Consider the following 14779-nt stretch of genomic DNA (forward strand, 5'->3'; position numbering starts at 1 on the left):
ATTTTGGGGAGATATCAGGGGTAATTTTTTTTATTCAGAGCACTGTGGGGGCCTGGAATGCTTTGCCGGAGATGGTGCTGGAGGGTGAAACATTAGTGGCATTTAAAGAGACTCTTGGATGGATGTAAGAAAAATAGAGGGTTACAGAGTAGGGAGGGTTGGCACAACATCGAGGGCTGAAGGGCCTGTACTGTGCTGTAGTGTTCTATGACCTTGCCAAGGATGTGACCTTGGACAATACCCATCACAATTCAGGCAGAAGGTTAGAGTGCTTTAGGGCTTTACTTGGTTCCTAATTTTCTTCCTGTCAGAAATAAATCAAATTAAAAATGATGAATATTATTTAATACGGTGTTACCATGGAGACATAGGGTCAGACACTATCAGATGGATTTTTGATGAACACATCCCAAAGGGATAGGTGGTCCAGATACATGAATATTTTCCAGAATCTTCTGTCACTACCCCCGAAATTACCAAAGAAGCATCTTGTAATCCAATCACATCTGATGTGGAGAAATTTAACCGCCTGTCGCCCCCAGGATAGGCTGGTCCCCTGTGTGGAGCGGATGTTGCTATCGTGTCTTTACCTCTCTTCCACGAAGCGCTGGTGGGAAAGATGTTCATTTTTGGTGTTGAGAATACACAGCGCAATTCGACAAAATCACCCGCCATTGCCAAGATCTTTCGACGTACACTCAAATATGCAGCTTGGTTCTTAAAGCATTGCAATACATGTTGGCCACGGACTTGCCTAGGATCTATCATATTCCCCTTGGGCGAGTTCCCCTCTACTGCTGATTCTCGCTCCTCCTGGGGTCTCCAGATTTCATCTTCCGCCTGCTCTGGTGCTTCCATCGCAAACGCGGTGATTTCCCACACCGTCCCCGCGAGGACAAGGAGCCCCGTCCATCGCCGCAGATCCATGCCTCTGTGGGTGGAACACTGGGTTGGTTACCTTACAGCAGATTAATACATTCTCTAAAGCTGCTCGTGTCAGTGTGAAGCTCCTGCAGCCCCACCCACTGGGTTTATAAGCAGAAGTCCCACAGATCTTTACAGGAAGGTGGGTAGAACTTGGTCAATAAACAGTGATAGCAAACAGAGGGTGAATCGTATCATGTGGTAAAATGGCAAACAGGCCAGTCAGCCCAACTTCTGAGCTATTCCCACTTGCCTGTGTTTGCCCCATGTCCCTCCATCCTCCTGATGAACTGCTGGACCATGGAAACACAGCCCTACCCACGTGTCCACATCAACTCCAGTTCCAAAATTCCAGAACAATTCTTACTGTGGACAATTAGAACCAGAGAACCAGAGAACATGACAGAACAGAAACAGGCCTCTTTGACCCTTCTAGTCTGTGCCAAACAATTTTTCTGCCTAGTCCCACTGACCTGCACCCAGTTCATAGCCCTCCGTACCTCTCCCATTCGTGTACCTGTCCAAACTCTTATTAAATGCTAAAACTGAGCCCGTGTTCACTACTTCAGCTGGCTGCTTGTTCCAAACTTCACCACTCTCTGCATCAAGAAGTTCCTTCTCACGTTCCCCCTAAACTTTTCCCCTTTCACCCTTAACCCATATCCTCTGGTTTGTATCTCATTTACCCTCAGTGGAAAAAAGCCCATCGACATTTACTCTATCTGTCCCCCTCATAATTTTAAATACCTCTATCAAATCTCCCCTCAATCTTCTACGCTCCAGGGAATAAAGTCCCATGGTTTCTCAGTCATTTTGTCTCTGGATAGTTCACACCATACATGTTAAGTCTGGATTGAGGGTCAAGCAAGCAATTTGCTGATACTTTGGTCCCATTGACATGAAACCATTGGTCACATTCAGTAACATTCAGTTATTTCACCTGTTGGAACCATATAACAGTCTATAGCGTGGAAGACAAATCAGCCCTTTGAGTCTGTGCAGGTTCACTTGAACAACTCCACTAGTTCCCCCTCCCACTCTCCGCCCAGAACCCTCCAATCCCCTCACATCCATGAACACATCCAACCTTCTCTTAAATGACAGAAAGGACCCTGCCACAACTATCTGCTGTAAGGTTTGTTGGATTCTCTGCCAGTCCACACTGTCTGGGCAAACCGTCGGCACAGTATCCAGTCTATAAGTGGCCATGACAGGTTTTTACCAGATTGGCAGCTCTGGTTCACTGGGCGACCCCGTTCCCCCAATAAATCAAATTAACAATTACCTGTCTGGCTGATTAAAGAATGATTGGTGAAGTTTGTCTTCCCTCCCTCGCTTTCCACTTTCTTGGGGGTTCAAGTGCATCGTTCCATGACATAGGTAGACAGGATGTGGAAGCAGGCATTTGGCACGTTTGCCTTCATGGGTCAGGGCTCTGAGAACTAGGACAACATGTCACAATTGCACAGGACGTTGGCATTGTCACAACAGATTTACCTTGTGCAGTTCCAGTCATCCAGCTGCCAGAGAGCTGACAAGGGGTGAAAGAGACCGGGATTGCCAGCATATCTGTGGAGACTCAAGTCTGTTCAATCAGCCAATAGAACATCAAACAGTACAACACTGGAGGAGGCCATTCAGCACACATTTCTATTTCCAGCACGATAGCCAAATCAACCTAAAGGTCTACAGCCTGCCCCTGATAGATCTCCCTCCATCCCCTTCATGTCCTTGTGTCTATCTAGAAACCTCTTAAACACCACTTTTGTATCTGCTTGCACCACGACCCCTGGCAGCCCGTTCCACACACCCATCACTCTCTGTGTAAAAATCTTCTTCTCCCTCAAACTTCACCCTGCTCACCTTAAACACAGTCCCCCAGTATTTGATGCTTTTATGCTGGGGAAAAGATTCTGACTGTTCACCCTATCAATACCTCACATGATTTCAGAAACATGTGAACCACATCGTCCTGGGTTGACCCCGAGCTACACTCCAACCTCCCCGTGTGAGCTGACCTGTCTTTCTGCATCTAACAAGGGGGCGGTGAGCTCTGCAGAGGGGAATTTCTCAGAGCTGGTCTTCAGAATAAACAAGGAATACGATCAAACTGAGCTTCGAAGGTCAGAAACAGGAGTAATTTCTGCCAGAAAGAGTGACAAGGTGGGGACTTAACTAATCGAGTTAAACCTGACTGAGGACGTAGAGTAATCGCACTCAATCCGACTACATCAGTCTAAACCAGATGGAACAGAGCGGGTATTACCTGACCCTGGTCCAACAGCAGATGGAACAGAGGGGGTATTACCTGACCCCGGTCCAACAGCAGATGGAACAGAGGGGGTATTACTCAACCCCAGTCCAACAGTAGATGGAATGGAGGGGGTATTACTCAACCCCGGCCCGACAGCAGATGAAAGAGAAGGGGTATTACTCGAACCCAGTCTGGGAGCAGATGGAACGGAGGGGGTATTATCCGACCCCAGTCCAACAATATATGGAATGGAGGATGTGTTACCCAACCCCCAGCTCCGATAGCAGATGGAATGGAGAGGGTTTTACCAGCTCACCGGTCCTACAGCAATGTCACGAGGCCAGTCTTCCTTTCTGCTACTCCCAGCACCTGGATCTTTTATAACCCTGTCCCCACGGTTCCTAAACTACTGCATCTACTGAATCTCATTGGCTCCACTCTAAGGAATTCACCCAATCACTCTCTTCCACACAGCATTGCCCGGAGTTACCCCACCCTCTTCTTAACTTTTAACAAGGACAATTCCACCCAGACTAACTTCAGCTAACCAGGTCCCACAGACCATTGAAGCAGATGCACTCGGCCATGGGATTTTTACAGGGACACGGGGTGGGGGGTGTTGTTGGGCCGGCAGCTAACTGCTCCACAGAACCGATTTTACAATTGTGTTAGAATTTAAGGCAAGAGACAAGGGGAGGTGTGGCATTAATTAGGGAGAACCGAGCTCCCTCCAAAAGGACACAGAAACAGAGAAATTGTCCGAGTTCAATCCCTTCAGCCATTCCAGTGCCAGCTTTCCCTGCTCTAACAACTGCTTTCACATTCCACTAAACCACTGATCAGTCCACCAACACTCTTTTTTTCAATTTATATAAATCAGAATAAAATTCCTTAAATTAATCATTAATTTCTTGAGGATTATCAGTAATTGTCTTTGAATTTTTCCTAACAGCATTAATTATTCTAGATGCCTGCTCTGTTTTTAATTGCCGTTAAGACTTTAGGAGCTCTCTCTCTCTCCACTAATTTTATGATTTGTATTATCATAAAGTTTTTCTTTATTAATTCCTTTCTTTTCTGATCTGAAACCTTTTTCCGTAATTATTTTTCCAACTCTTCTATTTCCCTTTCTAATTGATCCACCTCTTTCATATAATCTTTTTCAATTTTCAATGTAAAACATTATCTTCCATCTCAAGTACTCTTAATGCATCCTAAACCACAAATTTATTAACAACTGAATTAGAATATATTTCTAAAAATTCCTATATTTTCTTCCTTACATATTTTTTAAAAATCTAGAATTAAGTCTCCATCGATAAACCTTGTGCTCCTTTTCCAACAACAAATATGTCATTAAAAGTGGTGAATGGTCAGATAAAATTCTAGCCTTATAATCCACTTTCAGAACCTTTTTGTGGAATTGTGCCAAAATTAAAAATAAATCTATCCTAGAATAAGAATCATGTCTATATGAATAAAAATAATGGTCCCTTTCTTTTGAATTTAACCTACGCCAAATATCTATCAAATTCAAACAATTCTGCTTTAGCTCAAATTACTGATTTAGTCATTTTATCCAAAACTGGATTTAAAAGTCCCTTCTAACAATACTTTTTCATGTGCCTCAGGTAAAAACATAGAGCATCTTCTAATAAATCCTTTATCATCTATATTTGGTGCATAAATTCTCATCAAAGTCCAATTTTCAGAATAAATTTTGCAAAGTACTAAAACAAATTTTCACACAGGATCAATAGTCACTTTTTGAATTTGAACAGGTAATTTTTTTAAACAAAATTGCCACACCTCTTGCTTTAAAGTTAAAAATTGAAACTACCACTTGTCCAATCCAATCTATTTTTAACTTTTGATGTTCTTTGTCTGTTAAGTGAGTTTCTTGTAAAAAAGCAATATCAACTTTAATTTTTTTTTCAAATAAGACAATATCCTCTTCCTTTTAATCACATTATTAAGCCCATTGATATTGTGACAGATTATAGATATGTTTTGGGGAGATAAATAGGGGCAGGTTTTTTAGTGTAGGTCACATACAAACACTTTAAAATAGATCTTATTTAAAATACTGGAGCTCTGCTAATGCAGGACATATTGGCACCAAGAACATTTGCAAAAGCTTTGGAGAGTGCCCAAGAGACTTCACTAATGGATTGTTGCTTACAAAAAGACAATAGATGAAAGAACTCATTGGAGCCACAGGCTGTCTGCAGTGGAATCTGCTGTTCTAAGAGGGTCATGTGGTTTTGCAAGCAGAGACAGTAAAACAGGCTTTCTCTCAGAGAGAGAGAAGTTCTACAGTTTTACAGTCAGCAGCAGCAGCTGGGACTGGAACAGGACAAGCTGGAAAGCTTGTGGAAAACCCCATTTGGAAGACGGGTTATGACTGCTTAGTTCAGCCTGGTCAAACCCCTTGTGGTTCATGCAAGAGGAGAGGACTGGCTGCCTAATGTTTCACTTGAAATAAGAGAAACAAAAAGGAACTCTGTGGTGACCTGAAAGAAAGAGGTTATCATCTGGAGAACCCTGATCGGGCAAGTTTCTTTGGCAAGACACTGACATGGTTTGTTATAAAGAACCAGTTGTGGGTGTCCAGCAAACAACAAATCTCTCTTTGAAAACTGACAAGAATCTTCCTGAAGAGTAACCATTTACCTTTCAAGCACCAAAGCCTGGTGAACTTCATAAATGTTAAATTCTGTGCACAGAATAAGAATTGCCTGCAACTAGTAAACTTGGAGGAGTGAGAAGTGAGATTGGACTGTGAATCAAAGAACTTTTCTAAACTTACATATATGTGCACTTAGAATTAGAAGGGGTTAAGTTAGGTTAGTTAAGTTAATAGTGATAAGTTAAAGTATGATTCTGTTTTCATGTTTAAAGATAATTAAAAGCAACTTTTGCTTAAGTAACCATTTGTCTTGGTGAATATCTACTGCTGCTGGGTTTTGGGGTCCTCTGGGCTCGTAACAATATTAAAACTTACAAAATTCAATATTTTACTATTTTCCATTACACTAAACTCAAAGTTTCAAACTCCCCTCTAACTCGCTTCCTGGACCTCCCGCATCTCAAAACTATTAACCACATTTGGTATCTCTGTCAAAAGAAAAAAGAAAGTGAAATAAAAAAATAAAGCAGAAGATACCACCGCCCCCCCGAAAAAAAATACTGTCAAAAAACGACAAGTATTACCTCCCACTTTCATGCAGGAAACGGCTCTCACTGCTAAGCGGCACATAACTAGGGAAGGAGAAGGAAATATACCCCGGTCCTCCCACCCTGAGAGAAAGTTCAAATTAATTTCAAATAACCACAATCAATCTTCAGGTAAAGGCAGCTGCTTCAAGGTCTTGATCGACTTGATCATTCTCATCAAGGTTGATGACTTCCTGCTGTATCACTGTATCAACTCCTTCTCTCCTGACTGTATCTTCTCAATTTGTTGAATATCCGCAATTAACAAATCAGTCTGTTGGGCCTGTTTATTTTTTGGGAAGAGAATTAGCAAATTCTAAAGCAAATTCATATCATCAGTGAAAAATTTTGCACATTTTCCAGAAACACTTTTGAGTACCGCAGGGTGACAAAAAGAAAATTTATATCCCTTCTTCCAAAGCACTGATTTTACAGGATTAAATTCCTTTCTTCTTTTCACTTTAAAAAATATTTTCTTATCAGCCACTATCAAAGGACTTTGAAATTGACAGCCTTCTGAACTGCAACTCTCAGTATAGTCTCCTTATCTTGATAACGCAAACATCTGACCAAAACTGAGCATGGAGCTTGACCAGGCTGTGAATTCTTTCTATTCACCCTGTGTGCTCTATCCAATTCAATTCCATTTGGAAAATTTTCCAGTCCCAAAATCTCCGGAATCCATTGTTGAAAAAATTGTACTGGATTTGGGACCTTCACAATCTTCTATTAGTCCAACAATCTTCACATTATTTCTTCGACTATAATTCTCTAATACTTCAATTTTTTGTGGAAGCTGTTCCTTCTCAACACTCCAACACTGAGTCGTCCAACTTGTTCACCACATCTTTACACTGATCCACTTCATGACGATATTCCTGCAAATTTTCTTCAACTTCTTGAACGTGCTTTAACTTTTTCAATTACTTTAACAAATCTCTTCATTTCCTCCTTAATTATTTTCATTTCTCCTTTAACATATTCAAATTGAGCATTAACATCCCGTCTAAAAGATCCATACTGTAAATCCATTTTCTCACTCAAACCTTGCAATTGATTCATCAATTGCCTCCCTATACCCTGCCCCTTAGCTTCCGGTGCCTTTACCTACAGTTTCCATTTCCTGTATTAAATGAGCCTGTTGTTATTCCTCTTCTCCCTCCTCTTTCACTCGCTTGGTCCTCTTCAATGTTACTCGTTGAAAAGATCGCTTCCAAATCTGTCTCTGATTCCAGGGGAGGCAGGTCCTGCCCTTCAAAACTGGCAAGACCTAATTTACTAGTTTCCCATTGAAGTTCTGGTCGATCTGTTCTGCGAACGCGTGAAGGTTCACTCACAAGCACTTGTTCTTGTAGATTTAATAGTCTTTTTCCGGACACCGGCACCATCTTACCTCGGCTCCCCGGAGGATGACACTGGGGCCATTTGCACTCTTGCAGCCGATGTCCTCGTAACATCTGGAGGGAGGGATAATCCAGCCCAAGGCACTGACGACAAGATAGGCCCAAAATTTTCAAATCTTGCAACTTCCTTCAATACAACTTTTCTTGTTGCTTGAGGTTTTCTTTTCCTTGCAGCTATAATCAAAACTGTGCAGGCAGGCTCGACTCCCCACTCATTTGGCTATCAGAAATTTTTGAAGGAAACTTCTTATCCACTTATTAATTAATTCTCCCAGGGGAGGTGTAATCCAACATCCTTCGCTCACACTATCACGCCACACTCCCCACTGCTAATACACTCATCTAAATCATCAACATGTACGACACACCTCAGAGGGCACTGCTCAGATTTCTTCGGCTGTGACACATACAAGCACTTCAAAACAGAACTTATTTAAAAGGTCAGAGCTCTGCTCAAGCCAGACAGTCCAGGCTCCGAGTGCCTTTGCACAATCTTTGAAGAATGTCTCTAAGGACTTCACCAGTAGGTGTTAATTGGACGTGATGTGGAGTAATGGGTTATTATTTTGGAAAGCAACAGATGAACAAATTTAGAAGATTAGGTCTGTCTGAGTCTTTCCATTTCGCCTTTACCTTCCCCTATTGACTTTTCTCTTGTTGGAACCAAGGGGTTAAGTAATCATGGAAAATATGCCTATGTACTATTCATTATGTATTCATTAATCCATTACTATGTAACAATTTACTATTTACTTCAATTATACTGTTTAAGGGAAATATTAATGCAATTAAGAAACAGCCACAATATGTAGAAAAGTTGGCTGATACATAGTATGTATAGAATTTGCTGCCTCCAAATACAAGAGAGAGAATACTTTCATCCCCAAGATTACACTGCTAATTGTAAAGCACACATGGGAGAAAAAGGATAGCAGATAGGAGAAGTTAGACAGGATGAGGTTGGAGGAACCATAGGGACAGTGATTTATTCTGAAACAAGCCAGTGACAGGAAAATAAGTGGATTGCAAGGATAAGTGATAAGAGTACCATGACTGAGAATGTCAGAGACAAACAATTTAATAGGAATATTAAGTCATGAGGGTACATGGGAGGTATTGATTAGAACAGAAGACTATGGCCAGATGAGAACAAAGAAATAATTAGAAATATCTGGGGTATGAATTGACTTCTGATCAAAACAACAGGATGTTCTGGCCTTGGGGATTAAGATAGGAGGTCTACACCATCGATAGGTGCAGAGCAGGAAATTGCTTGAGATAAATTTTATGCAAGGAGTTTATCAAAGAAAGCCAACACATGGTCAATGTAACAATGTTGATCTATATAAACAGAAGAGACTGGAGAGTAGGAGTCAGTCTTGGGGAATAGCTCACCGAGCAGGTGACCTATGAACTAACGACTGGACCAGAGCTCTGTTAAGCTTTATTCTTGTACTATGTAATAAACTGATTGTGAAACCAAATACCTTCTCCTATCACTTCATTCAATGAGCATGCTGGACTCAGATGACACATTTGAGGGTAGGGTAAAGGCAGAGTCCGACAAGCTCCAACTCTCCCTCTCAAACTGCACACTGTCTCCAGCTGCAAGTGGTCAGAAGCATCCCTTGTCCTAGCAACATCAAGAAGAGCGGCCTACTGGGCTGGAGTGGGATTTGGGCTCCCAGGCTGAAGGGAGACCTCAGTGGTGAGATGTCGGTGATTGTTGCCAGCGATCGTGAGGAGAAGTGTGCGCAGGCGAAGACTGGGTCTGTGTCAGACTCCAACATCGTAAACCAGGATGCAAAGCCAGAATGGCCCCTGCCAGAACAAGCCCATGGGGAGACAGGAGCCCGTCAACTCACCAGTGAGTGTTTCACTGGCCTGGGAATCCTGCCTGGGGATCAGCGGTGTCAGTGGGGACATGTCGGGGATCAGTGGCAGCCAGCATTTTTGGTGAGTTAAACATTGTTTTAATGTTAAAAAGCGTTCATTTGTTGTTTGTTGTTTAAACATTGATACAGGTGATTTGCTGTTGTTACTGGGCTGTTTTAAAAAATGATCCGAAACAGGTCCAGGAAGGTAAAGAAGAAACGGAAAGAGAGAGGGGAGGGAGTTTCCTGAAACTAGGACAATTGTTATTCTAATTTTCATGTTGGGTGAATTTTTTGTCAACCTGTGAGGTCAGTTTGATTGTTTTGCATATCCTCAATTATCTGATATTTTTCGGAGGCGAATAGACCACACTTCCAGGTCCAAATTTCAGATAAATGAGGATTTTGGATAATTGGAGCTGTACACTATTCCCTGCCTTTCCAAATGGAAATAAAGCCTCCAATATCATTCCCACCACTGATGTGAGTCTCTCAGCCCGTCGTCCCCTCCCTCGTCCTTCTGAAATAAATGCACAGCATCAGCTACCCTCCGGACCTCTGGTACCTCACCTGTGGCGGACCCCTACGTCCTCATCTCTCCCAGCCTGGAATCTAGACAACACTTAGTGCGTCTTTTCTGCCCCCCTCTCCAGTCAACTCACATAGTGTGGTGAACAGAACTAGAACTAGCGCCAAGTTAGTTTTGTTTCAGATTTACAGTGCTAGCCTTGTATTTATTTTAACTGTTCCTCTTCACAGCGGTGTCATGGGATCCCCTTCATCTACTGGTGATGAGGGGGACAGTGGGACTGAAAGGGGTACCTCAACCGTGGCATCATTCTCCTGGGTCTGCATCAGCCGCCAACCTGGATTTTGCCTCAGTGTTCTAGAGTGTGGCCTGCATGCAGACTCCCAGTCACCGCAGGGTCATGGGACAAGACAGTAGGCAGCTGGAGTGGGACGCCCTGGAGCAAACATCAGAGGGTGTGGATTGATGTGTTAATTATTGATTTCTGGGATGGTACTAACCTCGTTAGTTATTAACAACCTATGAACAACAGCTGGCCGGAGTGAAGGTCGGACTAGATCTGGGTGATGCACTGTGAATGAAAATGTTTGGGTGATACTGGAGAGAAGAGAGCCAAGGACATTTGGCAGACTGTGGCAGGCTCACAGAACGGAGCCGTAAGGTAACAGAACACATTGTAACACAGGGGTGAGAAGATGGCCAACACAGCACTGTTGTCCCAAGCTTCACAGCCTCTCAGACTCAACTTCATTCCTTTAACTGAAAATGCAGGAGATGGAAATCTGAAATAAAACATACTGTATATTCAGCTGGTCGGGAAGCATCAACGGAGAGAGAAACTGAATTAATGATCCTTCCAATAGAAAAAGAAAGCGAGGGAAGACAAGGGAAATGTCTCCAAAAGGGTGGGATTGAAAATATTGTCAGCTGTAATAAATGTCCGATAATCTGGCTCTCCATATTTGAGGCATGGGATTGGTAAAATTTCTGCATTGTTGGATGTTACCATCATTGATGAAAGAAAAGCAACATATTTGCAACTCAGGGGCAAATAGACCCAATGGTCACTGATCACCCACACATTGATGAACCTGTCACCTTGTCCTGTAAAGGCCCAAGACCTCATGATACGGCAGTACACTGGATTCGACATTGTCTATACGGGAGAATCTAGAGAGTGGATTATTCCTTCTCAGACTGGAGGCCTGTGATTGAGATGTGCCTCAGGGATCGGTGCTGGGACCATTATTGTTTGTCATTTATTTCAATGATCTGGATGATAATGTGGTAAATTGGCTCACCAAGTTTGCAGATGACACTGAGATTGGAAGCATTGGGGACAGTGAAGAATGTTTTCAATGCTTGCGTAGGGAACTGGATCAACTGGAAAAATGGGCTGAGAAATGGCAGAAGGAACTTAATGGAGACAAGTGTAGCACTTTGGAAGGATAAACCAAGGAGGGTAAATGGTTAGGACTGAGGAGAGCACTCAACAGAGGGGTCTGAGAATACAGATACACAATTCCCTGAAGATGATATCTCAGGTGGATAGGGTTGTAAAGAGAGCTTTTGGCTTTCATAAATCAAAGTATTGAGTACAGGAGCTGGGATGTCATGGAAAGGGTGTATAAGATACGGGTGAGGCCAAATTTGGAGTATTGTGTGCAGTTTTGGTCACCTAGAGTGCAGAGATTTACTGGGATGCTGCCTGGACTTCAGGAACTGAGTTACAGAGAAAGGTTAGGACTTTATTCCCTGCAGCATAGAAGAATGAGGGGAAATTTGATAGAGGTATTTAAAATTATGAGGGGGACAGATAGAGTAAATGTAGATGGTTTTTTTCTACTGAGATACAAATTAAAGACGAGGGTTAAGAGTGTGTGGTAGAACCACTGTATAGCTATTAGATGCGAGATGTGCTGATGTCTTATGGTGATTAAAGGCTATTAATCACAACTCTCAGTCAAATGTGGTTGATCGATAGTACTACAGGGTGAAAGGGGAAAAGTTTAGGGGGAACATGAGGGAGAACTTCTTTACACAGAGAGTGGTGGGAGTGTGGAACGAGGTACCAGCTGAAGTGGTGAATGTGGGCTCAACATTATCATTTAAGAAGGATTTGGCCAGGTACATGGATGGGAGAGGTATGGGTGCAGGTCAGTTGGACTAGGCAGAATAGTTCAGGCCAGGTAACTCTGGAATATTAGGACTCATCGATGTACATGGGACTGTGACATCAGCAGGGAACTCGTGTAGAGAAGGAGAGGAAAATCTAATGGCAGGATCACTGATCTTTCTAATTTTAGATAACCCTCATCTCCACCCAGTTCCAGTATTTCCAGCTCTTCTCTGACTACTGTTCTTACCTTTCTCTCGAGCCCCCCTCTCCTGCCCCCTTCCAATGGTCTCTCCATCTTCCTATCTCTCCTCTGTCTTGTGTAAACTTGTACCTCTCATTTTGTTCGTTTTAGATTGATCACAGTGTTTGAGCTACCGAAAGAAAATAGACACACACACACCGAGAGCAGTTCAGTTTATACAAGTCTTTATTACTAAATCTAAAGCTGAATTCACACTACAATATGCAAGCCCTTCCTAATTATACTTATCAACGCCTGGACTGGTCCCAACTGTGGACGCGAGGCAACGACTGCACACTTGTAGTAGGTTGTCGGGGCGCCAGTACCAGCTTCTCCACCTCCCTCGACCGGGACGTTAGCTGAACTCTAAAAGTTCTTCTTCTTGCTGAGAGATTTTGCCACCTCTCGGAGAGTCTCAAACTTCAGCAGTGGGACCATGGCTTATATTACCCAAACGTTGTTTACTTCAGATCTTATCTCTTTGAACAAATGATTTAATTATCTTCAAGGTCTCCTGACAGTCTGCGACCAACAAAAGAAAACTGCATCTCTGGCCTCATGGTGGAAGTTAGATTATGTCTGCTGATTCTAAAAACAAGCAGGTTCTCAGCCTGCAGAAGCAAAGGCCGCAAAAGTAAAAAACACGGTTTAAATCTTCTCACATACGAACATCAGAAACTGGAGCAGGAGTCGGCCATCCGGTCCGTCGAGCCTGCTGCGCCGTTCAGTGAGATTGTGGCTGCAATGCCTGCGGACTCAGTTCACCTTCTGCCTTTCCCTCTTAACCCTTAATTCCTCTACAATGAAAAAAATCTACCTGTGTCTTAAATATATTTAATGAGCCATCCTCGACTGCTTCCACAAATTCACCACTCTCTGCGAAAAGCTCCTCTTCATTCAAAATTTCTTTATTGTCATGTAATAAAAACAATATGATATTATACAAAATTGCCTTTAGTCTATGGTAAGGCAGACACATTTGCCGTCAGCAGGAATTGTCAATCACCTCTTACAGACAGAGAAAGAGAAGCAAAACAGTGTCCCTTCAGGGTCACTGAGTGTCCATGGATTCACCTCCAGCGCTCCCATAGCCTTTGCAGTCGCACAGACTCTGATCCCAACCATCGGCAACCTGATCGCCAGAACCAAACCTCTGACACGATTAGGAATCCTTCTGTGCCCTCGCCACCTTCTCGCATCCCGGTTCTGATACCTGATACCTTCAGCCAATCTCGAGATAGTCTCCAGCAGCCCGCAGCCTGCACACGTTCCTCACCTCGAGTCACCAACAGCCACTGTAGTCACTGTCCCATGGGTCGTCTTCTCTGCTTCTCCTTCTCAGATGGGAGAGGGGTGTCGATCTCCCCATTTTCTGGTGCCCTGCCTGAGTCCTCCACTTGTCCGGAGTTTGCAACCCCTCATGGCCGCTGCCAATCGCCTTCTTGGGCCCAGATCCCGCAGTTGAGGGATTTTAAATAAACCCACTGTCAGCTCCTTAAACAGGCCGTTTAAAGTCTGTCCAGAGTCTATGGGAGTCAGACTGGCCAGGTGGACCCTGCGTGGGAGCACTGACACTTTTCTCCCCACTCTACATGGTCCGCACCTCATTTCCATCCCAAATCTTCTACCAGTTGAAACAACTTTCATGCCTTGATCTTTTCTATTCCTTTCTTAATTTTATGCTTGCTGAAGATCCACTCTCATTCTTCTAAATTCCAGTGCAGTAAGTATCTCCTCATAAGCTAACCACGTTCCCTCCGCCCACTTCCATCTCTCGAATCTACCCGGTGAACCTCCTCTGCACCACTTCCAAAGCCAGTGAATCCTTTCTCAAGTAAGGAGACAGGAACAGCTCAAAGTCCTCCAGATGCGGCCTCACCAGTAGGCTATACATTTGCAATAGAACCTCCCTGCTCTTAAGTTCAATCCCTCCAGTAATGAAGGCCAACGGACCATTGCCCTTATTTATCATCTGCTGCACCTGCAAACCAGCCTTTCGTGATTCATGTACAAGCCCTCACAAGTCCCTCTGCACAACAGCATGCTGCAATCTTTCACCATTCCGATCAAAGACATTTTCTTCCAAAGTCGATGATCTCAAAGTCACCAGTATTATCATTCTCCCAACCATCTCTCTGTGCCTCTACACAATGTGCTTTTCCCATTGTTAGTGTCATCTGTCCCATCAATCCAATGCCCTCTCACCTCTTGGTCCTCTA

General features: G+C 43.3%; 1 protein-coding gene across 1 annotated transcript; it reads right to left on the minus strand.

Moving 5' to 3' along the window:
* Nucleotides 1-330: 330 nt before the first annotated feature.
* Nucleotides 331-10580, minus strand: LOC138765229 (nectin-1-like). The gene is made up of 3 exons (XM_069942209.1): nt 10494-10580; nt 2210-2366; nt 331-931 (listed from the first exon to the last, which is right to left on the minus strand). The coding sequence occupies exons 2-3, from the start codon at nt 2287-2289 to the stop codon at nt 355-357; spliced, it is 657 nt and encodes a 218-aa protein (XP_069798310.1). The 5' UTR covers nt 2290-2366; nt 10494-10580; the 3' UTR covers nt 331-354.
* Between the last annotated feature and the right edge of the window lie 4199 nt (nt 10581-14779).

This window comes from Narcine bancroftii, chromosome 5 (genome assembly GCF_036971445.1).
Source record: "Narcine bancroftii isolate sNarBan1 chromosome 5, sNarBan1.hap1, whole genome shotgun sequence".
In the NCBI taxonomy this organism is placed as follows: Eukaryota; Metazoa; Chordata; class Chondrichthyes; order Torpediniformes; family Narcinidae; genus Narcine; species Narcine bancroftii.

What these genes read in the sequence shown, in the direction of transcription:
- LOC138765229 (XM_069942209.1), bottom strand. Translation starts at nt 2,289, where the DNA reads ATGCACTTGAACCCCCAAGAAAGTGGAAAGCGAGGGAGGGAAGACAAA. An exon ending in TTCTTTAATCAGCCAGACAG is followed by an intron (nt 932 to 2,209) that starts GTAATTGTTAAT and finishes TTCCACCCACAG; the next exon opens with AGGCATGGATCTGCGGCGAT.